The sequence below is a fragment of the Nematostella vectensis genome, chromosome 4 (genome assembly GCF_932526225.1).
Source record: "Nematostella vectensis chromosome 4, jaNemVect1.1, whole genome shotgun sequence".
Taxonomy (NCBI): domain Eukaryota; kingdom Metazoa; phylum Cnidaria; class Anthozoa; order Actiniaria; family Edwardsiidae; genus Nematostella; species Nematostella vectensis.
This window is the reverse complement of record NC_064037.1, coordinates 10,464,576-10,490,636: the sequence shown is the minus strand read 5'-3', so window position 1 is coordinate 10,490,636 and position 26,061 is coordinate 10,464,576. Positions and strand designations below refer to the sequence as shown.

Here is a 26,061-nt window from a genome sequence, read left to right as displayed (position 1 = left end):
GAAATAATTTCAATTAGGGATAGAAATAGGATCATTTGGGCAAAATTTGAATCCGGGAAAAATATATTTGTTAAGCGCGCTCTGATAAGTACTCGTTACCAGTCTTCTCTTGCAGTATTTGACTTCCTCAAAGATGGCGCTCGACCGAGTGTTCCATTCATAACCAATCCACAAGCCAAGCTAGATAGTTGAAAGGCAAAATAAGCGGCTAATTATTCAAGGTAAAGTATGTAAAAGATTGTTAGTTAGGTAGAAATAGGGTGACTCTTATCAAAACTCGTCGTTTTTCTAAAGTTTTGCGCATGTTTTTTTGTGTGAATTGTAAGTTATGTCGGCCCCACTCTTATTTGTTTTACTCAATCTATCTAGTTCGGCTAGTCAAATCGAGTAGAACATCTCTCATTTGTTTTTGTTTTTTGCAAGTACTTTAGATTCTTTTAATTTTATTTTTTGGGGGGTCTTATCAAGTCTGTGACATAACGATGATCTCGTGACCTCATTATCCGAGAAGAGTCTTAGATATGTAGGAATCTTACCTGTTTTTTTTTTTGTTTTTTTCGCTAAATAATCCTCTCTTTGAAAAGGCTCTAACCACTACTCTTTAATTTTTTTAAATCGCCCAATTTTGCCGGTGCTATGTATCTACTGTATAGATACATTATTATTTGGGTACTAAAATGTCGACCAACTGCTATCCCTTAGGGGTTGTTTAACGGGTTTTTCCCGATTTTGCTATCTCTTAGGGTATAAAATTCTACCAATTGTTATTTCTTATGTGGTGTCAAACGGTTTTTCTGATTCTGCTATCTCTAAGGGTTAAAAATTCCTACTACCACACCCAATCTGCTATCTCTTTATTGGTAAGAATCTCTGTTGACCACACCAAAAGTGCCATCCCTTAGCTGATGATCACCATATATGGTCTGTTTTAACCGGAGTTCACTCAATTTCTCATACATTTCACTGCATTTCCACTATGAGAAAGGAATTTGAAATAACCACCTAAAATAAAAAAATTATTATCTAAGTATTGTCCTTCATCTAATTAGCATTAAAAATCCTTATCCTATCCATTGCAGACCCGCCACCCACACCTAACCAGGAATTGCCCCTGTCAGTATGCTGCATGCAATGAAATATAGGGCGGGGCTCCGTCAGCCTATCTATTTGATGCTGCGTTATGCAAGTACCGAGGCAGACTTCAAGCCAAAGGCTGTGGTTTTTGACATGGGAGGGGTCGTAATCCCCTCACCTGAGGCGACATTTAACAAGTTTGAAGATCAGCAGAAGTTACCAAGAGGATCAATTGTCAGAGCAATTAAAGCTGCAGGAGATAATGGTTGGTATATATTTTAAAAAAATTCAAGGTTAAGGATACCATAGACCCAAGCGGTAATTACCCTGATCATCCCGGAAAAATCGCTCACGCTCGTGTCAGATTAAAGCAAATGCCAACAAACTAATATCAATTTAAAGCTTAATGATTGTACTTTGCTCCTAAGATAATCATTTTTTTATACGTGCTTAATTTTGAGTTTTTTTGCGTGGTCCAAAGTGCGAAATTGACCACTTTTAGACATGTGAATTATTACACACCAAAGTGGTAACCTCCCGGGATCTGCTTTATATCTTTCTTCATGTACTGAACTGAAAAAACTGGTCTACATTTGATGTCACACAGCCTCGTTGATTAATAATCAAGGGTCAAAGTAAGCCGTGCTTTTTTGGCTACAACATGCTAATTAAGTCCGTAGCAAAAAAAGCTATTGATTATCCTCGGCACGGTGTGACAGAACAATATCTATACTAGACGCTTGCCAAGTTGCGCAGGAATCGGGCGATACAAAGTGTACCTTTAATTCACATATTTAGAGTAAGATGGGGTGAAATCTGATTGCAAGACATAGGGGATTGAAGTTGTTTGAACATTAGAGGCAGCGTGACAGTAATGACAGACGAAGAGCAAATAGAGCCACGTATGGCAACCAATCACATTGCACGCTCTACATGCAGCGGGAAAACTCTTAGGTGCTCAAATGTCATAGTGCTAGTCATGCAAGTGAAGGAAGATGCCTAGACCGAAGCAAGCTTGCACCGAAGAAAAGAAGAGCGCGGAAAAACTTAAAAAGATCGCGAACGGAGACAACTTTATGTTTTGGGCTTTCTTCCTCGCTTAGCCTTCTTCGAAGGAAGCCAAGGATTCTTACTTAATATTGGCGTAGTTTACAACTATGCAAAATTTAGAGTAAACGCTTATAAAGTTGATATAAATACGGATAAATCTCAGATAAAACGTCGATAATGCTACTGACGCGCTTGTATGCTAATTAGAGGGAAAAGCTGTAAAACTAAGTTTCCCGGATGTTGATCGCGGGACTTTGAGCTAATAAACAGGATTATGGGATTATTGACACCTTCGAGAATAACGCTACACTCGTTCGAATTCGGCTGTGTTGGCAATTTAATTCTGACTACCTCAGTTTTAACACAAAGAGGTCTAGCATGTGGATAAAATTATATTTACTTTTAACCTTCCTTTTTTGTGGACAACATTAATGGGATTTACTTATATCAGTGATAAAAAAAATTATGCATCTTTTCAGGTCCATGGATGCAACTTGAGCTAGGTAACCTCTTGCCTAAAGATTTTGCCCCAAAGTTTGGGCGAATCCTCCAGACGATGACCAGAAAGTATGTTGACATGGGTAGCTTTCTGGAAGATATTGCTGAGAGTATGATTGAACCATTCCCTGAGATGATAGCTGCTATTGAAAGCATCAGAGAGAATGGACTCAAGACTGCACTGATCACCAACAACTGGCTCATAGACAAGAATACTTCATTCTTGCCTGTTGAGAGGAGCCACTTTGATGTGGTAAATTGTTTGAAGTTTATATGTTGTATTCTTCATTTACAGCTTTACAACTGGTTCTAGAAACACAACTCCAGGGCTGTAGCAGGGGGTGGGGCACTGGGGGCATGTGCCCCAAATATTTTTTGTAAAGGAAAAGACCAGTGGCTGTACCAACCAATATTTCTTAATGTTTCAGTATTGAACCCCCACCAATCATATGTGACCTGCTACGGCACTGAACTCTGATGATCTTCAGAAATATAATATTGAAATATGCTGCCATTGTGAAAAGTCGAAGATGCTCTCTCATAATAATCATTAACTAGTAGTAGTTGCATACTCATGAGTTCGTGTTATCAATTTTTTTGTGTCAATATAATACATATTAATAAGGTTTTTGCTCTTGTCCCTCCATCTTTTCTTATATTATGCTATTGTTTTAGGTTGTTGAGTCTGCTATTGAAGGTTACCGCAAGCCAGACAAGAACCTGTACATGAAGCTTATGGATAGGTTAAATGTCAAACCAGAGGAAATTGTATTCCTTGATGATATGGGGATGAACCTGAAGACAGCACGGCACCTGGGCTTTAAAACTATCAAGGTAATCTAACACTTACCATTATTAATTGCAACTTACTGTTTATTACTTTTATGTTATCACGATGCCTCACATGCTATGAATTAATTGGATTTCCTGTGTCTACAATAGGTATTATAAGATAGATGGGAGATTCTAGTAATAAAATGAAAATGCTAGCATATATCGCAAATTAAATTATACTTATCAGTATATAGTAAAATGCTTATTTTAATCACCAGGTTTCAGACCCAATAACTGCTATCCAAGAGCTTGAGGAAGTGTTGAAATTTCCACTACAGGGTAAACAATAACTTTGAATAAATAAATCCTAAGAGTTGGTTAATGTTAGGAAAGAGTTAATAATAATGATGATGATTTATTACTTATTACATTGCTCAAACTATAGCTTTATTTGGATTAAGATTCAAATGCTTGTAATGATTCTATAGTTTAAAGCAGGAATGTAATTCTAGGTTATAGTATTTATAAAATAATATATGCTGATCTATTTCTTTAATCTGTAAATGCATGTGATCATAAAAGGTCTTTATGGTGACCTTTTATAAAAATTATTTTAAAAATAATTATTTATTTTGTATATTGATGATACTGATGCAACAAAAGTCTTGTAAATGTCTTCTTTTTTTAAATAAATGTTTCAAATGATTCAAGATCTGACTCTATGGACTCTCTCTGGACTCACATTCAAGACTCGCTTTTGTTAGATACCCTCTGTACTCTATACACTGAACTTTAGTGGCTTTTTCTATAACTTCTTTTTTGACAATAGTTGCATTGCATTGCATGGAGGCATTAACTATATATGCTAAATTTTGTTGCTTTGTGAGTAAAACAGTTTTAACTGCCCATATAGGAGGTGTTCCAGGAACAAGTGCAGTGCGTAAGGGGCATGAGTTATCAGAGAGCAACTTGGCAAGCTATCTGCATAAACAGTTAGGACTCAATCAACAAGGTACCCTGGTGAGGTGACCGGGAGGGCATGAGGTTTTGGAGAGCAGTCTTGTAAGCTATCTGCATAAACAGTTAGGGCTCAATCAGCAAGGTACCATGGTGGGGAAGGCATATCTTTCTGTATTAAACCAGACTTGCACAAGTACAGTGCTATGGGGCATGAGCTCCTCCCCCCCCCCCCCCCTCCTATGAAGTGAAGTGGGACTAAACAGAAAATTTGTGCGCACAAAAAGTGGTTTATTGCATCCCTCTAACATTGTTAGTTTAGCAGAGTGGGGACTGGTTTGGGCTAATGAGTGATTGATTGTTCTTGTCACGTATAGTTCCCTTGCTTGCTTGACAAATTTCTTATTTGGCTGGTTGCACATTTTATAGGAGTCAGCCTTATCTCCAACTCTGTTGTGTTATTGCCTGCCCAGTGAACAGAACTGAGGCAAGCTACTCATATAGGAAGGGATAGATATAGGAATATTTCAATTTCTCAGAAAAATGTAACCAAAGAAACTAAATCTCATTGTAATGCATACATTCTGTGTCATTTTTTTTTTAATTTTAAAAAGCGTAAATCAAACCATTTTTGCTGCACCCATTCCCCACGGGCCTGAGTATTATAAAGAAATTTTATGAACTAGGAATTTAGAATGTTCTGTCAAAATTGCCCACAGATGATCCCAGGGCGTCCTTCGCTTCGCTCCTCGTGTTGTTCACGTTCAGTGCATGTGCTCGAAGTGTAGCCATCTTGCGATACGCTCAACAACCTTTTGAAAATATCTGTAATGAATTTACCGCATAAGACAACGGTTTTGTCCCTCGTTAGGTCCCCCCTTGATACGGCAGTTTAAGCATGGACAGTCCAACCCTACCTACTACATCGAGTTTGGAGGAAAGCGCTTGGTGCTACGAAAGAAACCGGTAGGTTTGTGTATAAAAGACAACCAGATTAAGCCTTACATTAGGCTAGCACCGTTTTTACCCTGTTCCCTTAAAGCGCGACACCCCACTGCCGCTACATTGACAGTGTTATGAAAGAATTGTTAATCTATGCAAAAGTCGTTTCCGACACGTCAGTCAGATATTTACTTTCACTTTCCATTCGACATTTCACTTATTTGCTTTACGTGGATCTCTTCATTGTTTGACTAAGCATGCGTAGTTACTGTTAGCAAAACAGGTTTTATATTTGCCAGGCTAAAATAACAGTTTAACGATTACCTTTATCCTTAATCTTACAGCTGTTACATTACTTAATTTTGCATATTACTATAGTCAATCTTTTCCTTTTATCCTGCTCTAAAGCTATTTCTATCGAAGGAATTTATTCTTGTTTGACTAAGCATGCGTAGTTACTGTTAGCAAAACAGGTTTTATATTTGCCAGGCTAAAATAACAGTTTAACGATTACCTTTATCCTTAATCTTACAGCTGTTACATTACTTAATTTTGCATATTACTATAGTCAATCTTTTCCTTTTATCCTGCTCTAAAGCTATTTCTATCGAAGGAATTTATTCTTAGTCTTATTATTTCATCGTTGAGTCAACACCCGATCTTCTATTCTTACATCATCCTTAAAACCAGTTTGACCAGTTTATTAATGAGATTAGTATAAATTAAGCAGCATAGTAACTAGCTCTAGGATTGTACTGTAACTGTTGCGAGGACACTACACGGCAGTGCTCTAGGTTGGTTTAGTCAGGACTCTCTAAAGTTGGCTTCGTCAACTTTCCGGGAAAGAGATGTTCCTTCACTACCTTCCGAAAGTACTTGCCTTCTTATAGCCAACCTCCCGCTAGCCAGTGGTAGCTCTACCATTTGTAAACACTCAAGCGGCGCAATGAAGAACAAAGAAGACGGTCAACCCTTGCTCAGCGTGTACGATCCCCGGCTACCCCCAATACCATAAAAGAACCACCCAAAAACCTCGTAACAACAGTAAACCAATAAGGATAAGAGAAACGTACGATCTGACTGACATGAACTTCGTTAGCCAACCAGCGAGGATAAGCAATAGATTCATTGTTCATCGGATTAGTCACGTTAATGACGTGTCAATCACAACTGTGACCCTCGCATGGTAATTGCCTTAGCTCTGGTAAAACTTTTTCTCTCCAAATACACACATAAAATTAACCGTCTTCTTACTTGTCAAATAAGCAGGACCCCTCCCCCCCTCTGGACACACTACTGCCTCATATCTGCCCCTTTTAACGTATCTTATACAACCCCTCGGTACAATGGCATGACTTACGCAGTGGCGGATGCAGGATTTTAGAATGGGGGGGTGGATGGCCAGATAGACGGCTTATAACTGGTAGGTCAATACATAGATCATACAATACTTCATGCCAAATTGGATTTGTCGCGTCAGCAAAGTCAAGCTATTTGCTACAAACAAAGTGACTTTTCAATTTTTCTTTTTACGCAAAAAGGGGGGGTTGGGGTTTGGATATCCACCCAATCCACTCTCCCTGTATCCGCCCCCGCTACGTAATTTGAAGGGGTTACGGCACGGGTTTTCCGTGGACCACGGTTTCCTAAACAAAACCTGAGGCTCATCTGATCTAGGGGGAGGGTTTATTACTGCCAGGAAGCCTGCAAACATAAACAGACCTGAATATTAATATTAAGAAAACGAAAATTCTCATTTTCAACAACAACGGTAAAACAATTAACAACATCTCGTTTTTCATCAATCATGTCAGACTTGAAAATGTCAAGTCATACAAATACCTCGGACTTCATTTATCGGCATTTGGAAATTTTGCTCTGGCAAAACAAAAGCTAAAAAAGACAGTCATGAAAGCACTCTACAAATTGAGAAAAGAATTAGGAGACTGCTTTAGAGCTAATCCTAAACTCACAATGAAGTATTTGATACGCTGAAAACCCCCATTCTACTGTATCGGAGTGAGGTTTGGGGTATGGGAACCGCTACAAATGAAAAAGAGCCAATAGAACAAATTCATATAAAATTCTGTAAAATGTTGCTCGGCGTTGGTAAAGGTGCAAGTACATGCAGAGGCGAACTTGGAAGGCTTCCCATGAGAACGAAGGCAAAAATGCGATCTTTAAAATTATGGCTGAAATTATCTAATGTAAACGAAACGCTGAAACTTTCGAAAACTGCATACAACTGGATTAAGGATGCGGAAAACAAAGCCTTCTGGAGTTTTAAAATAAAAGACTGGCTCAATCTAAATGGGCTGGGACAGATATATGGGAATGCGAAAATCTAATAACTGATCATTTTAATGAAATTGAAAAATTAATAAAATAAAGAATACAAGACGTTGAGTTACAGACATGGTTCGGCGACATACATGATGACATAAGAAAAGAATTCAACCAACAAAACATACTTGGAACCTATAGCATATTCAAAACAACATACGAATTTGAAACATATATTAGCCAGGTCACCAATATAAACCACAGAATCGCGCTGACAAAACTGCGAATTAGCAATCATAAGCTCGAAATCGAAGCTGCGCGTTATCGAAAACCTTACAAAAGAGCAAATGAGAGGATATGCCCTATTTGCGCTACCGGTGGGGTGGAGGATGAGGCTCATTTCCTGACAAGATGCCCCAAATTTTGTGATGAAAGAGCCGAACTTTTCACAAACATACAAATGGCAACAAACATTAATGTTAATCGAATGTCAGGAAATGACCTCTTCCTCCTCCTCATTAATCCGACAAAACTTCAAAAAATAATAGCAAAATTTATTGCCAAAATCACTGCGTTACGAAGCACATTAACGTTGTAGTTCTTCATCTCATGTGAAACTATCTTAATTTTATTTGGAACTCATCCCATGTACACAATCTGTATAAGGATCAAATAAAAAGTATGTAAGTAAAAGAAAGCCATATGTAACAAAAGAAAAATACCCCCTCCCCCCTTGGTTACAGCGCCACCCCCCCCCCCCCCCCCCCCTTAAGCGAAAAGCTAGATCCGCCCCAGATGCCAAACTAACCTCCTTGCACAAATATGAAACAAAAGATTTTAATGACGCCGTAAGATTGACATAATTTTTTTGTGGCTGACAAACCTGTGAAGAAATACTGGCGATGTCCCTGGATGTGAGCCCGCCTTAATAAGTCTGTCACACTCTTCTTAGTTGTTAATCTTAATTGTTGATCTTCGTTTTTTTGTTCTCAGCCCGGAAAACTCCTCCCATCAGCACATGCAGTTGAACGGGAATTTCGGTAATGTTAAACCACCTGCTTTTTGCTTCATGCTTTTTCCCTCTTGCTATGGCACAGATATACCAATATACCAATATACAAAGGTCAAATGAGACCATAGTTTCAGTACCACATTTTATCGACGTGCAAGGAGCCGCATTCGACACGTGATTTCTCAATTACTGCACTTTTTTTTGTTATAAAGGGTGATGAGTGCCATGGCTTGTGCTGGTGTCCCAGTCCCCAAGCTGCTTGTTCTATGTGAGGACGCCAGGTAAGGTCTATAAAGAAACCCATGTGTGGGACAGAACGTCTAACATCAGTACGGTAAGGGTTGGGAATTCCTACGTCAGTACGGTTAGCGTCCACGGTTAGCTCCACCAGCCAACATTTCTAAATGTTTTCCGCGTGCCCCCGCTAAATATTTCTCAATGTTTCTGTATCGTAAACTGATGTTTTCCTTGGGATCAGCCATGTGTTAGTGTATATGTATATTCTCAAGTCGCTCGCTGCTTTTTAGCGTACTCGGGACCCCATTTTACGTGATGGAATACACCGCTGGTCGAATCTTTAAAGATCCATCGTTACCTGGAATGACAAACGAACAGCGAAAGGTAACGCAATTTTCCGTTTGGAACGGAGGACCAAATCACTGTGACTTTAGAGTGTTCATTCAATACCCTGAGGGGGAGGGAAGATTTCAACCCATAACACCTTGTGCCTCCCCCCTCCCCTCCTACAGCCCCCCAAATTTCAAAGCCACAAAATATCCGACGCTTCCACAAATAAGATAATTGTCTCGTGGGCGTTGCCAACCACTCCTGTGCACCCCAGAAGTTTTGGGCCTTTTTTGTGATTTTCCATTACGTACCGAGTTTATTTTATTTTCTCCCCTTATTGCCTAGGAAATATATAATGCCATGAGTGACGTCTTACACAAAATACACAGCGTTGATGTCGATAAGGCAGGACTCAGGGACTATGGCAAGACAGGTGAACTGACCGAAATTATTTCTCAAGGATTTCCTCACAGTATTACTAGCTTACGCATACGTTTGGCCATTTTTGCTTGTTTACAGCATTCCATGTTTGTCAAATTCCCTCCCCAAAAACATTTAGTCGCAAGAGCATTTTTTTACATGTGACACCCCTTCACAACTTGTCCTTTTCTTAAAGTGGCACAAAAAAAAGAACACCTGTCTACATTCCCCAACAGATTTCTTCAAATCGCGTAAAGTGTTGATTTATAAACAAAAACCTACGATTGTAAAGATTGTTCTGTTCTCTGGTGTGGTACCTTCTCCCTTAATAATTAATTGTGTGTTTCTAGGCAGCTATGTGAGAAGACAAGTGGAGAGGTGGGCAAAGCAGTACAATGCTAGCAAGACGCACGAGATTCCTTCCATGGATAAGCTGATTCCCTGGCTCACGGATAACTTACCCACGAATGATACAACGACAGTTGTCCATGGGGACTTTAGGTACAGAGGGTCTTACTGATAACTTACCCACGAATGTTACAACGACAGTTGTCCATGGGGACTTTAGGTACAGAGGCTCTTACTGATAACTTAACCATGAATGACATATAATGAAAAGCTTCAGTAGTGTTGATTTATTACCACTTTATTGATCATTCAACTTGTACGTCAGGTTGGATAATTTGATTTTCCACGCGACCAAGCCTGAAGTTCTAGCCGTGCTGGACTGGGAATTGTCGACCCTTGGTGACCCCATCTCTGATCTCGCGTACAACTGCCTACAGCATCACCTTCCCTCGACATTCCCGAGTCTAAAAGGTATGATGACATAATTTGTTAGTAGTACTTCGTATAAAACATCTCATTTATTCTATCATAGCTAAGCCAACACCATTTCGGTCTTGATGATATAAAAGTATCAGCTTCACCTTTTGGACAGAAAAGCATTCTTTCTAATACTAAAAATTCTTCTTAGAGTTCATACTTAATCTCTCAATTTAATCGATTTCACAAAAAGAGGAGGAATAGGCTATCCTTTACCAAAAACAAATTTAACTTGGAGATACATTTGATTTTTTTAAAGCGCTCAAAATAGCCTTTTTCGTTCGAGGCCGCGCCAAAGGGGCCTGGATCGATGACGTTGTTCAAGGGTTATTATTCATTACCTAGTGCTAAATAAATAATTAGTAAATTATAGAAGCAAAAATATTTTCACTGACAGTAGCCTTGCAAGGAAAACGGTTAAATTATTCAGAGCACTGTGATTGTCTGTGATCCTCTTTAAGTCTTTACCTTACGATGATTTTTTTCGGTTCACGAATATGATATGATAGCTTAAAAACGTCTCTTCTTTTTTTCTAATACATCTCTAGATTTACAGCGCGACCAGTAAAACCGTAAAATATGTCTGGAATGTTTGTTTCAAATATTTGTTTCCAATATTTGAAGACAAATTATGCGAAGAAATCTTGAAATAACCTTCTAAAAACAAACTTTTATACTTGATTTACTTATTTTTTTGGAAAATATCGAAATAAGTTCATTACATCAGCCGATGGAAATTGATGCTTTCTCAAACTTGGTATTTTGCTAAGATGACAAAATGGCGGCTGACGGAAGCTCTCTGCATCAGGTATTGCTGACGTCAGCCCCTTGTCCTTGGGTATTCCTACCGACACAGAGTACATGCAGATCTACTGTGACAAAGCCGGCCTCCCTCCAGTCGACAACTGGAACTTCTACATGGCTTTCTCGTTCTTTAGAGTTGCGGCTATTTTGCAAGGTGTCTATAAGCGAGCTCTTGAAGGTAAATTCCATCTCGATTAGCCGCGCTATTTGTGGGATACACATGACTAACATGTCTATGTATACTTTAAGGTCTCGGTAAAGGTAAACGAAGTGTCCGCGGAAAAAAAATATTGTCGCGCCGCAATTTTCACTACATGTACAAACTTTATATAAAATAAAAAATAAAAGATTGAATTATCTCCTGCACGTTTTATTTTTGCATTAGCTTATTCCTTGTTTAAGTTTTGAGGCCTCAAACTCAAAAGTACGGAGTTTACTCTAGAACGTAATGCACCTTCGCGTTATTGCGCATGCACTTGCACGTAATTGCATCTCAATGACATATAGATGATCTACCAAAGTGTGTGAGGACTTTTTGTTATTTGACAATGCCAACAAAATACCACGAACCAAACTCTCATTTCTGGCGAAATTTGGACACTAAAAGTGCTATAAAAGCGATCTTCAGTCGAAAATCGAAAATTCCTCACACACCTTATGACATGGCATAATTATCTATCAGATCCCAAAAAGGTGAAGGCGATATCTTAAAACCCGTCGCGAGGTTACGCCCGACCAGCTCGAGTTCTCGCTTCAAAATAATACGCTAGAAAAGTCAAAGATTTGGCGTGAATTCACGGTCTACTGGTCACCGCAAAGGCCCATTTTAGCCGTCTTAGAATGCAATTTATGGAAAAAAAATTTTTTTATTAAATAAAGTTTAAGAAATATTGATACAGGTTTCGCAAAAACCACAAAAACAAACAGTGGTGTCAAATTTACCTTTACCAAAACCTTAAAAGGAAAAAAATTGAATTGAAATCCCGGGAACTTGCATCCTCGGGGACCCAGGAGGACCCTGACACCGGAAGCAGGTTTACCCTCGAAGACAAGAAAGAGGGTACGCAACTCATGTTTTCGGTCTCCGCGTCACCCTGATTCCCCAAAGATGGGGAACATTAGATATTATCGAAGAACATTTGAGAATGCAGGGCCGTAGCAGGCCTTGAAATATTGGGGGCACAATACAGAAACATTAAGAAAAGAAGGTTCACAGCCACGCCCTCTCTGGTCATTTCCCTATAATTTTTGGAAAAAAATTTTGGGGCACGTGCCCCACCCCCTGCTACAAACCTGGGATGTTACGAGACTCCTTTGTCAATCCCTATCCTACTTTTTATGCTGATAATGTTGCACGCATACATACTTTACAGATTATGATTCTGTTTGTATCTATCTCTCTTTTAAACATATCAGGACAAGCCAGTGCTGACAATGCTAAGTCGGTGGGTTTGTTAGCCAAAGGTATGGCTGATCTCGCTTGGAAATTCGCGTCCCAAGAAAACAAGCGGGCCTCGATGGGTGCGACACCTCAGAGTTCTCCTACTGGTCAGCGGATGTACTCCACCAGTGCAGGCGCTCCGCAGGATATTGGTATGATATCTCCCCCCTAACACAGCACTTTAGTATTTATATTTTTCTTGTTTTCTTTTTATAATTTTCCCCATTGATGTTATATCCCCTTCCACCAACTCGCTTTCCGCTATCTAGTCTCCGTGCTTCACGTGATATTACAAAGTCACGTGTTCATCACGTGCCTCATCATTTTCCCGTACAGGTTTACTTCCTGTAAGTGTTTCATCACTATCGCCACGTGCTCAAGGTTTCTATGGAGACGTCAAATCCTTCATCAGCGGTCACATCTTGCCAATAGAACATGAGCTACTTGGAATCGAGGCTTCAGGGAATCGGTGGGAAATTCACCCTCAAGTCGAGGAGCTTAAGGCATGTCCGAACGTGGCTTGTGGATTGTACTCCATGTAAATGTAGTTAACAACAAAATATAACATGACGAGCACGGATAACGCATGCGCATAGAATTGTAAACAACGTGGCGCATGCGCAGTAACAGGAGTCAGTCGTATTTCATGTTTTCGTGTGGTCGGCAAATACGATTCTAAGCTTTAGTAAGCTTTAGTGTACGCTTATTTCTTTAAACACGAAGAACTTTAACAAAATCTCCGATTTTAAAAGCCCCCGGATACGTGAGGACGTAACCTTATAATCTCGTTTCGACAATTTTAGGCCAAAGCCAAGGCGGCCGGGCTGTGGAACTTGTTCATTCCTTTCGAGACTGATCCCGAGGGCCGGTATGGGCCGGGGCTGACGAATGTCGAGTACGCGTTCATCTGTGAAGAGATGGGAAGATGCTTTCCCTCATCTGAGGTAAGCAATCACGGACTGTGGATTTGGTAGCCATAGCTTGAGTTTCTACATTTTTAACTTTTGCGGTTCTTGTTGTGACTTTCTTCAGGTATTCAACTGCTCGCCTCCCGACACCGGAAACATGGAAGTGCTTATTCGTTATGGCTCGGACGCTCAAAAGGTATGGCTATATGGCTATTAGTGAAGGGCACTACGTTTGATATTTAAGACTACACCTGGGCTACGCATTACACATAAGTCACCGATTACTCATAAGTCACGCATAATACATTAGTCACGCATTACACCTGGATCACGCATTACACATAAGTTACGGATTACACATGTCACGCATAACACATTGGTCACGCATTACACCTGGATCACGCATTACACATGAGCTACGCACCATGAATAGTCATCATGAGTCGTGAGGCACAAATCATGAGTGACTTGAACGTCGCCTTTTTTCGCCTTAGGAGAAGTGGTTGGAGCCTTTGCTAGACGGGCGAATCCGATCATGCTTTGCGATGACGGAACCACAGGTAACCCAATTTTTCTGGTGCCATCATATACCTGGATCCTAGGTTGCAAAACATTACGCCTTGCATTATAAGGGGTGTTTCTGTTCCATTTTTGGGGGTTATTGGCGAAATGTCCAGGCGACACAAAATAAGTTGCGCGAGTATTGAAAATGCAAAATCTGGATTCACACCCGATTGTTACTTATCACGAGAAGGTGTAAGCATAAAAAAATTGTGACTTTTTTACTCGTGTTGGCTTATGGAATGGTAAAATATAACCGTCAATGTACTTTATTGATCCAGGCCCATTTCGGCGCGGCCTGTCCATTCCTTCCATATGCTCGATGGAAATATAAAATATTGGGAAACATTGGTAGAAATGACCGACTTGGGGTAATCCTCGGTTATTCTTTGTATTTTCTTGAGTAGAGGACGTCGTTTTCCCTCGTATTTTTTCTTTGTATGCCTTTTTTTCAATTCCGACCCTTTCGTGCTTGCAGGTCGCCTCTTCCGATGCCGCAAACATCGAGTCTTCCATTCGTGTGGACGGCGACCACTATGTTCTGAATGGAAGAAAATGGTGGATATCTGGTGTGTATCTGTTCTTAGCACTGCAATGGGCAGTGATCCAGGTGATGGAATTTGACTGAGAAAGGGTTTTTGCAGCTTGGAATGTTATTACAGCCTTCTTTATAATATTTGAAATTTTATGTTTGTGCTCAAGGTGGTACAGTTTGGAAAAAAAAGGCTCCAATATTTGCAAGAAAACTATAAACAAACTCCGACCTGCCAAAGCCACGCTTTAGCGCTCAAATTCCATGATCTGGAAAACGGCCATTGGAAAATTGGCATTAAAGAACCTTGTTATAAAAATTCACAAAGATTGTAAAGAAAACAACAACAACAAAAAGAATATTGAATAGAGTAAAAGGGCAGAGACATATTTTTTATATAAACTCTTACTTAAACGCGCTATCATGATCAGAAGTCTCAATTCTGGTTTCTGTGATTCAAGGTGCGCTAGATCCAAGATGCAAGCTCGCGATATTTATGGGCAAAACAGATCCGACAGCAAAGCGACACCAACAACAGGTGCCGGATGTCTCCCTATCACCATCACCAACACCCTTTTCACCCTATCCCAATCCTCAACACTCTTTTCACCCTATCCCCATCACCAACACCCTTGTCTTCCTAACCTCATCATTGTCACCCCATACACATCATCAACACCCTTTTTTACCCCACCAACACCCTTATCCCAATTTTAATAACATTAACAAACAACAAGGCAACATCATCTGAAACGTTAGTTATAGTTATAACCTTAACCTTTTCGCCAAATGCTTGCTCTTATCCCTACCGAAAAGTCGTATGATTGAAAAATATTTTGTTTGTGTATGTGTATTGTAAATAACCCCCAATGCATTTAAGATATACTGCCAAGGTGGTGCAATTAAAAACATTATTATATTGTGAACAACAACATGAAAAACTAAAGCAGGAAAGAATAACAGCAACAACAACGACGACAACCGTATCGGCAAGCACAGCCCTAACCCTATCACCAGTACCGACAGCCACATGGGCAGATACAGGGGGGGTGAATTGGATGGATATCCCCGCCCCTTTTTGAGTAAAAAGTCACTTTGTTTGAAAATAAATGTCTGAGGGACCGGAGGAACTGCCCAATTTCCTTCGCCTTCTTGACTTTGCTGACGCGTCAAATCAAATTCAGCGTTAAGTATTGTATTAAGATCTATGAGTTATAAGCCGTCTATCCGACCATTATCCACCCCCCCCCCCCCCATTTTGAAGTCCTGGATCCGCCCCTGAGCCAAAAAACGTAATTAATCGATTTTATACATTTACTACGTTTGTACCCAAGACCTTGATCTTCCAAACTTTGCTAAATGCTGTTTTTCTTTCTCTTTAGTCCATGGTTCTTGTCCCAATGGATTCAGAGGGAGTTCGCATCGTTCGCCCACTTTCTGTCTTCGGCTACGATGATGCGCCAGGTTTGTATGTGCCTGCCCGCCAGGATTTACAGGATAACACTACAGATTTTAACTCAAAAGGGATAAGGAATTTTAAGATTTAACCTTGCATTTTTTTTCGAAATTCTTGAAATGATGATTTCAATTCATGAGCCTGATGCTAATTATTGTTGTTTTTCTAAGTGAGAATTATATGCAAAGTTGAAACGCAGCTTCTATTGGCTGCACTATATATTTAAACGAGGAGGCTTGAAAAGCGCACGCCAGCCCCAAAACGGGCTTGCCATGCTAATGTCCGCAATAAATGGGGATCCGCTAAGAGGTCGAAATCACTGACTTCCATGAAAGCCTTCAATGTTAGGGGCTACTTATAGGGGGTCCTATTTTATTCCACAGCTGGTCATGCCGAGCTAGAATTTGTGAATGTCCGCGTTCCCAAAGAAAACATTATCTTAGGCCCTGGCAGAGGGTTTGAGATAGCTCAGGTATGTGATACTTAAGTCCCCGTAAGTGAGGGTAAGCTATCACCATTTAATACACGAAATTCCTTTTTTGAATTTGTTCGCTAACTTCTCCGTTGTCTTGTGGTCAGGCGAGCTAGGGAGTGCCAGCAATGCTGGCTAATGTTGGCGATGTTTGCCTTGGCGTTAATATTTCCCCTGTAATCCCAGATTGTACCACGGGCACATAATATGGTCTGTGCCACTTTAGTTAGTTGAATTGCGTGACACTTAAAATGTACAGATGATTTGCCTGACTTTTTACTTACTTAACACTTGACACTGACTTTCGTGACAGTCGATTTGCGTGACACTTGCGTTTCCATCTGTTGCACTTGATATTTACTTGGGTGGCACTTGACTTGCGTGACATTTGATTTGCCTGACGATTTCTTGTGATTGACAGGGGCGACTAGGTCCAGGTCGCATTCACCACTGCATGCGCCTCATTGGTCACGCAGAGAGATCCCTGGAACTTATGGTCGACAGGGTATGTATATTAATGAATGGCTGTCAGTTTTCTGCTTGCTCCAGTCGAAAAAAGAGAAAAACCATTCACAACAGGACACGGTGTAGCATAGCTCGATTAGTGGTTTTCTGGCTCAATTTGCACCCTGTGTGTTAACTTACATTGCTCGCCGTTCATTGAAGTCATATTGTTTTGCTTATTGTTAAAGGTGCAAAACCGGGTTGCGTTTGGAAAGCCGTTAGCCGAGCAAGGGACCATTCTGTCAAACATCGCAGCCTCGAGGATAGAGATAGAGCAAGCGAGGTGACATGCGCGACTAGATAATATTGATAGTCTTTGATGTTTTGAGCTCGAATTAATTTGAGTCATTCCTTTGTGTTATCTAGTACACGTATCTCAAAATGGGTCGTGCAGGCGGTGGGACACACTGGGGTACGTCCCCACCCCCACAGGTAACCCAAGCACTCGGTTTGTATTCTAGTTCGCAATAGAATTTGTATAGTGATGAAAAGAAAAAATAGACTTTCTAGTGGACTTACTTTATTCTTGTCTGTTTTTGGATCTCTCCTGATTATTATGGACCCATTTTACATACTCGTTTCCTTTTCACCGATCCTACACAATACGTCTTGTATGGGTTCTGAAAAGGAAACGAGTGTTAAAATGGGCCCATAATACTCAGGAGAGATCTCAAAAGCAGACAAGAATAAAGTGAGTCAACTAGAAAGTCTATTTTCTTTATTTTTCTATTTTTTTTTTTTATCACTATAAAAATTCGTATTGCGTACTAGGATACAAATCGAGTGCTTGGGTTGCCTGTGCACCCCCTGATATTTTAAAATCTTTTAAGGAAATGCCCAGTAGGGAAATGGCTGTTCGTGCCCCCCCTCCCCCCCTCCCCCATACATTGTTCATGAATTTCGTTCTTGTTGCATCTTTAAAAAAAAAATACGAACGTTATATTGTTATATTTCTCATATCTCTTCTGGTACCGTTGTCATTTGTTTTGTCTTTTTCTAGCAATTCGTAGTAGTGAAAAATAATCATCTAATTTATACCGGTTTTGCAGACTTCTTACTTTGAAGGCAGCACATTTGATGGACACCGTGGGAAACAAGGTATGATGTCGCTAGCACATCTGGTTTTATGCTTATTTTTATTGTTGTTTGTGTTGTTGTCTGTATTGTAATATCCGTGTCGTTGTCGTCGCTGCTGTTGACTTCCAACTCCCCCCCCCCCACACACACACACACACAAACACACTTTTCTGAGCGGATGTTTGTTTATATACCGACAACAAATTTGTTGAACAGTTTAAATTGCCGTGCATAAAAAACTTAGGTTATCCCCAGGGTTCATATTAATAGCGCTTAAGAATTTGAAACCACCAACCACCCCCTTCCTCTGAAACCACTAGCCACCCCTCCCCCCCACGGGGCCACTCCGCCGCCCCTTATTGGCATTATTAAATTATTATCATCATTGTTGCTGTTGATGATAATATTGATGTTATCGCTATGGCTGCTTTTCTCGTTGACTTTGTGTTAATGCTTCCGTTATTTGCTGTTGCTTATGTTTACTTTCATTGTTTGTTAAAAATTGACATTTTTGTCGTTGATGTTTTTTTTTTTTTGTTCTTATTCTTTGGAACTGCAGATAGCAGCCCCTGAAATAGCCATGATAAAAGAATCCGCCCCGCACATGGCGCAGAGAGTAATTGACAGAGCAATGCAAGCTTTCGGTGCCGCTGGACTCTCCGCTGATACACCGCTTGCTCAGTTCTTCTCTTGGGCCCGCATTCTGCGGCTAGCGGATGGACCAGATGAAGTACACGCGCGCGCAATAGCCAAAATGGAACTCAAAAGATCGCGGAAATAAGCCGCAGCTATGTAAAATTTGCAAGTCGCCAGTTTTCTTAGATCTTGGGACTGTGTCTTTACTATGTATATAGGACGGTAGAAACAACGAAAGTAGAAATTGATGGAAAGGGTTTTCTTTTCCTTGGAATACTTGGTCCTGTGACGCCAGATCTCTTTTTAACCACAGGAACCCCGGCTTCTCTACCCAAGTCTGGCAAATCGCGCTGAAACAAGCCCCTCTCAACCCTGGCGTTTACCGTGGATGCATGTACGAGTTTCATCGAGGAGATAAAACTTGACAATTATTTCTAGGAATTAAAGAGACAATCGACGTGGAAAATTTTTTTATTAAATGCCGGTCAATAATATATATTCTTTCATAATTTATCTTAGTCTATTTTATGCTTCATACAGCCTTTTCAAGTGAAAAGGGCGATAAGTATTTCCCTCATGTGGTCTAGAAATAATAAATCTCCCAAAATCTTTGTTGTCCAGATAAGGCAATGTCTAGGATCTTTTTATACTTAAGTGGACAGATATGAATCTACATATGTCCGCAATAGCGAGAATTGACATGACAGATACGTTGTTTTACCCAGAATCAGGGTTTCATAACCGTGACTTTCAATATTCTGCTATAACTCTAGTCACTAATTTCCAAGTGATAAATCGCTTTGGGGCTTCTGTTATTCAAACTAACGGAATAATATTAGGTGCTTTTTGGTTGATCAGCGCTTTTTTAAAGAGGTGTCTCAAATGGAAACCATTTCAGTCCTGGCCAATAAAACACTTCAAGGATTTTGATTGACGAAAGCCAGAAGGCAATTAAGGTGTTTAAAATCGTCGGCCAGAGTAGAGTATACGGAATATTAAAAATCCCAGTAATCTACATTTTTCTATTTTTTCATCACTTCATCATTTCTCCTTCATTGTCGCTCAGTTGCGAATAACCTCTCTTGCTGTGCACCTTGTCAGCTTTCTGAAACAGAGACATCTGAAACATGAAATATAAAAGCATCTCAAGGGAAAACAGCAAGAAACGTTTGGCAACTATTCCTCGATTCAAAACGGTATTTACTTCTCAGTGAAGCCCCGCGCAAACCAGGCCAACATGCTTTACCAACATTCCCTTTGTCACAAGGTTGTTTTTGGTTGTTTAGGATAGATATAGCTTTTTCATGTGAAGGGCACGGGAGTCCTTTATAAATAAAAAAAATATAATTTAGGTATTGTTTATAGATGATGGTTTCTTGAGCCTCTATAATTACGTGGCGGGATATTAGTTTTTTCTCTTGGTCAAGCAAAGAGGTCCCATTGTGTTCTTTTCTACTCTACCACGCCAATTCTTCCTCCAACTAGAATGTTTTACGCCCTCAAGTGATTGGTCGGAATAAACATGTCATAAATATTTACGTTGTTTACGGTTTTACCTGAATGTTTCTTACCTCATTATCACTGTCATCCACATTCAAATACTTTTTCTCTCGGTAGAAATACTTTTTTCTCAAGACGTACAGCACAAACACATCGCAAAGTACCGTGGCCTACGATTAAGCAAACGAACTCAAATTGTACATCTGTTTCAAATCATGCCAAATAAATTACTCAAATCTCCCTATTTGGACAATAAATATACCAAACCCTAAAATAAAGTAAAAAATATAAAAAAACACTCACAATTCCAAGTAATGCCAAACCTGAGCCGATATTCAAGAACAGGGGAATAACACTAAACTTGCCGCCCTGAAACAAAGAAAACAAATGAGTAGAAGTACTTTTTAATCCATACAATGTTATCCTTAAATATAGTTTGAATATCCGGCATTCTCTAATGTAATAAGCTTTCGGTCTTAGAAATGCCATTTTTGCCAATAGGCATTTGCATCTTTCACTGGCAACGTTATTTTTGGTGCATAAATGAAACATATACAAAAGATTTTATAAACCTCATACATAAATGCAATACCCGTGAATGAGGCTTTACAACACATATTCTGAACACATATTCGGAGCACATTCTGAACCGATGTATTGAGAATACTGCAAAGCCCAGTCTAGTTCGAGACGATCTTGTGCGAGTTTTTGCTCGGGCTTGCCGTGGTCACTGGAAAGAGCTCTCCTCAGTCCCAAGCTACCTAACGGTTTATCTCCAAGGACAGGAAACCCGGCAAGAAAGACTGGGGCGGTCCACATGTGAAGTTTACCTTGCCGTACACGGTAACCACAAAGCGAATCCCATAGGCTTTGACAATCGTTCTGTAGAGCGTCTCATTCTTGATGTAGTACCTTGGAAACCTATAGTTGTCAAGAAAGCCTATAAGTACACGCATAGCAAACTGAAAATCGGATTCGGGAGGGGGGGGGGGGGGTGCACACTGGGGAAGGATTTCTCCACGGAAAGGCGGTGGAGGAGTATATAAAATGTGGCAGGAGGTGGATTTGTGAGTTTTAGATCAGGGGTAGGGAGGGGACAACGGTCCCTCTGCCCCCCTCAAGCTCACGTGTCAGACTGAAACACGAGTATCAGGGACACTACTACCTGAAGTTGTAGCCTGGGGCTATCGGGGATTCGTCATCATCAAGTCTGGAACATCAAAAGGGAAACATAAGGCATTTTTTTTCATTTCCCGCACACCCAAAAGAGAACCCTCGAGAGCTAGCGCAAGATCTATAAAGCAAATAATAGTCATAATACAATTAAAAAAAGCTCTCTGGACAATAGAGCCGCCTCTTATTTGAGTCTCCAGGAATTATTGCACTTTTTGCACCTTCTGAATGAATACTTGGGCTCACAGTGATAGGCCAGCGGGTCGAAGTTACAGTTCCAAGTTATGACAATAGCCATAACACCACCCTGCACAACAAAATACACAATTACGGGCTGAACTCAATGAATTGTCAGGAAAAGGATGTTAAAGCCGCATTATCACCAGTTCACTTCCGGAGGTCCGACGGAAACCTCGACCGTTAAAAGACAAAAGAATCTATTAGAATCCGAGATATTTAACATGCCATCCGCTCTAAATTATCAATGACATCCTCGAAGAAACTTGCAATAGACACACTGCTTTCAATATTTTCAAATATTTTTCGCGTTTTACGTTAAAAATCATCGGAAATTGTTACGTGATCGACCGGAAGTAAACTGGTTACAATACGGCTTTAACAATAGCGGAAAGTTGATACAAAAAAAGCAAAAAAGTGTCTTAGCATAACATAAATTAATCCGATTATTTGACTATCTTTTAAGTAAAAATTGCTCCATATGAAATGTTTTTCATATGTTTAAGTCACCTTATAGGCCAGTTTCTCAAAGTTAACTCCTGCTAGCTCCGCCATAGTGCCGAGTCTAAACACAGGGCACAAAGGGTCTGAGGTAGGATGATAGTTGCATGACTTCAAATGACTGTCGTTCTTTTGTATTATGTTCCGCCTGTATCAACAATAAACAAATATAGGTTTGTTAAAGTTATTACGAAACTTATTATAGGCGAACTCGTTGTTGCACGCCGAGAATTCAAATTTTCGCGCACTCCCTGTGTGTCCGATCTTCGCGACGCCCTGGTCCCCCGATGATGACTTTTTGCACCTTCCATTAGCCACTTACCTTGATTCGCTAAACTTAGGAAACTGCACAGAGTTTTTTATCAGTAGGGTAAAGTTCTTGGCTGCGTCAAGAAGAGGCATGCCATAGCTGCAACGAATCATTCACAAATTATTGCATAACACTTTATGGTACCCCTTACCTTAGGAGGAATTCGGGTTTCTTCGAAGAACCTCAATAAATCTTCCTGATAAACTGCTCCAAATCTACTTTTATGTAGTAGAACCCTGCCAAATGGAACGTCACTTTGATAACGCAAACGCCCCTCTAATTTTTTAACTCTGTACTGTTTTCTTCTTTCTTGAGGGGTCAGGGTTCCATTCTAATTTTTAAAAGGCCAGGAAACATAAACCCTTGTTTACAAATGATTCTGTTTCGATTGTGTGTGTGTGTGTGTGGGGGGGGGGGGGGGGGGGGGATGAAACAGTTGACAAAATGCAAAGGTGAGGAAAGACATGAAATATCTACCATTTCTCTTAGTTTAACAGAATTGCTTTAACTTAGTGTTTCTTCCAGATGTTATAAGATTGTAACTTGGCTGATGAATTATTCTACCTTAAGTTAAATCCTGGCATAGGCGTCACATCATTTTCAATAGGACACCAGGCATACAATTCACATGTCTTCACTGTCATATTGTGTGTACTTGGTACACAGTTTCCAGTGTTGACTCCTATAACCATGAAAATCAAATTAATCAAGATTCTGTGTATCTACATCATTTCTCACCAAAGGCTTCTGTCAGTGCAGAAACTTGTAATGTGGTTGACTAAACGTGACTTCAAGAATTTCTAAGGACTTAGGATTTGTATATTCATTTTATGACCAAGAGCATGAGGATATACCTCATAGATAATAATTCCTGTCAATTCGCATACCCTTAGAAATCTTTGAGCTCAAGCTTACTCAGACCTGTTCTCAGAGCCTTCACAAGAGAGTGTGGGAGGTCTGTGGTGCATTTGAATTTAAAATTCTTAACAGAGCAGAAACACACTTTGTGATTTTTAGTTGGTCAGTGTTTACATTAGGGGGGGGGATGATAAGTATAGTGACTTTCAATAAATTGAATGACATTAGCCTTTAGCAGTACTAGGTAATCTCATGGAAAATGTCCCTGTTTGAGTATAGATTGGGCTAGATAAGCTACTGAATCGGCATCACTTGAGGCAGGCCCGTAGCCAGGGGGGGTTGGGGGTTTAGAAGAACCCCCTCCACTTGACTGTAAGGTTCACTCGAATGAAGAAAATTTGAGTACCACAGCGAGCTATGGCGAGCTACCTACTGTAATGATACGCTAAATTGGTAAACGAACGCAACCCCCTGGCTCAAAATCATGGCTAAGGGCCTGTGAGGCCTCCTTTGCCCACCATGAGCTACTGAATCGGCAACACTTGAGGCCTCTCTTGCTCACCATGACTTGTGGATGTTGACTGCAAAGGTGGGCAGTCAGCATCAGCTGTGCACCTTGCACCAGGTACTGATGGGTCCTCGGGACATTTACCCTGCGACTGCTCAGGGGTAATGATCATGTTCGTCATCATAAAAACTGCACCCTCTTCCTGAATAATCGACATAAAAAATATTGTGTTAGTTATCATAAAAACTGCACCGATCTCCTGAATAATCGACATAAAAATTACATCTAAGTCACATTGACATAAAAAATTGGTCCTGTAGGGGCAGTTGAGGGGTTTTTTTTCAGGAGAAGGGAGGAAGAGGGGGGGGGGTGCAGCCTTGAACACCTCCCCCCCCCTAGTCAATCACTCCTGGATCTGCCACTGCTACCAATATGTACTTGTATATGACTCAAAACATGTTGTGTCTATGCACCCTTACAATTCGGTTTTCAGGTGCAAGGGAGGTTTCACAACGAAACTTTGAATGCTATGAAAATCTGGACATTTAAAAGGTTCCTCAATTAAAATATAGAATATACTCACACTCAGAAGTTTACAGTTTAATGACATATTACTCATATGACTCCATTGGGAAAATTCATGAGACATTAAATAATACATCACCTCAGGTGGTATAACCAAATCTGCGGAATCCCACAAGAACTCTCTGCCATAATAACTAAGATTGGCACCTGTCAGGTTAGTGAGTGCTACTCCTTTTAGTTTGGTTGTGACGGAGCTGTATGGAGACTCAAACTCTTGGTAACCTTTCTTGTACACAATAACAAATCTAGAGAAAAAACATGTAAACTTGAAGAACATCACTGTGTCATTGATGTGAGGAATAGAGACAAACAAGAATATAAACTACAGAGAAAAAAAGGACATTGAATAACATGATTCATAGCTGGCCTGAGATGGACTGCATTAAGACACTGCATTTAAACAAATGTCCAGAGCATAAATAATATTGGTCAATTTGTGTCTTAATCCAATATTTTTAGTCTGGCGCAGATCCAGGCCTATTTGTACCTGTTTACATATGTAAACAGGTAAAACTTCTTAGAGGTAGTAAGTTAAAGTAACAGGTTAGAATTTTTCCTGGATCCGTGCCTGATACTTGTAATAAAGTTGGTTCTTGACAGTTTTGTGATGTATGAAATGTACTATCTGATTGGCATGAATTTCACCAAGGTCAGGCCCATAGCCACAGGGGGTATGGGGGGTTTGGAAGAACCCCCCACTCGAATGAAAGGTCTGCTCTAATAAAGGAAAACTGAGTACCACTGCAAGCTAAGGCAAGCTACCTAAGATAAAATTTGTATGCTAAATGGGTAAACGAACCTCCCCGCTCAAAATCCTGGCTATGTACCTGTGGGTCCACCATAATCATTCATATTTCACCTTCACAGTGTCAAAGCAAATCTATTCACAAAGCCATTTTACAAAATTATAACTTCCGAAATGGTTTTGCACAGTGTAGACGGGTTTTTACTCCATGCTTAATCTACCCCATCCAGGAAACAGAATAATATCTTGCTACCAAAAAGAAAAATATATAAAGTGAGCTTGTCTCAAATAGCCCAACTCTTCCACTAATTGAATACGAAGTATCCTCACCAATGGAACAGAAATCAATTTATTTAGAGATTTCGTCTTTCTCGTCGAATATCCTCAACATGAGCGATCAAGTCTATCGGTGCTACCGGTGACGTCACCACCATTTTAACGAAACCATTCTAGCACCTAACACACATACGGTTTTACGTGAGGGCTTTGGTTAAAATAACGTGCTCTTCACCTCCACCTGAGCTCCTCTTGGTCACAAGACTCTTAGTAAAGATCCTATTGCTAAAATGCTAAATAAAAATATCGAATGTTTTTGTTGAAGTTGACAAACTTCTTTAACTAAGTGTAAATACAGTTCTTTCTTCTCATCTGATAACTCACCCAATAATATATGCGATAATCACCAGCTGGATAACTCGGTTTATGATTCCTATTTTCTTGTTTTTAATATGCACGATTTTTTCCGTGTCATACTCGAAAAGAACGGAACCAACACACGCGCAACAGTTCCCACAACTGGGTGCCATCTTGGAGCGGCATCGAATCGTATTACAGGGGTAGGGACAGTAGAA

At 40.1% G+C, this 26,061-nt stretch overlaps 2 protein-coding genes across 5 annotated transcripts; one reads left to right on the top strand and one right to left on the bottom strand.

The window, feature by feature from the left end:
• Positions 1-96: 96 nt before the first annotated feature.
• Positions 97-19,287, top strand: LOC5513703 (acyl-CoA dehydrogenase family member 10). Of its 3 annotated transcripts, XM_048725887.1 has the most exons (28): positions 97-221; positions 1,080-1,339; positions 2,604-2,875; positions 3,298-3,456; positions 3,675-3,735; positions 4,310-4,408; positions 5,225-5,319; positions 8,572-8,618; positions 8,803-8,871; positions 9,118-9,211; positions 9,503-9,590; positions 9,928-10,078; positions 10,251-10,396; positions 11,211-11,384; positions 12,623-12,799; positions 12,984-13,150; positions 13,451-13,591; positions 13,680-13,751; positions 14,050-14,115; positions 14,595-14,685; positions 15,110-15,186; positions 16,031-16,112; positions 16,488-16,576; positions 16,998-17,081; positions 17,269-17,363; positions 18,130-18,178; positions 18,717-18,887; positions 19,107-19,287. In XM_048725887.1, exons 2-28 carry the CDS (start codon positions 1,120-1,122, stop codon positions 19,209-19,211), a joined length of 3,141 nt encoding a protein of 1,046 aa, XP_048581844.1. In that variant the 5' UTR covers positions 97-221; positions 1,080-1,119; the 3' UTR covers positions 19,212-19,287. The 3 variants fall into 3 exon arrangements, with proteins under 3 accessions (XP_048581844.1, XP_048581846.1, XP_048581845.1); XM_048725889.1 differs by having other exon boundaries at positions 18,717-19,287; XM_048725888.1 differs by lacking the exon at positions 15,110-15,186 and having other exon boundaries at positions 14,595-14,726.
• Positions 19,249-26,048, bottom strand: LOC116619006 (P2X purinoceptor 4). 2 transcript variants are annotated; one of them, XM_032383296.2, is made up of 12 exons: positions 25,871-26,048; positions 24,545-24,710; positions 23,935-24,082; positions 23,079-23,196; positions 22,527-22,613; positions 22,214-22,352; positions 21,688-21,773; positions 21,459-21,503; positions 21,124-21,214; positions 20,597-20,662; positions 20,365-20,463; positions 19,249-19,913 (listed from the first exon to the last, which is right to left on the bottom strand). In XM_032383296.2, the coding sequence occupies exons 1-12, from the start codon at positions 26,014-26,016 to the stop codon at positions 19,827-19,829; spliced, it is 1,278 nt and encodes a 425-aa protein (XP_032239187.2). In that variant the 5' UTR covers positions 26,017-26,048; the 3' UTR covers positions 19,249-19,826. The 2 variants fall into 2 exon arrangements, with proteins under 2 accessions (XP_032239187.2, XP_032239188.2); XM_032383297.2 differs by having other exon boundaries at positions 19,249-19,898.
• Positions 26,049-26,061: the final 13 nt, after the last annotated feature.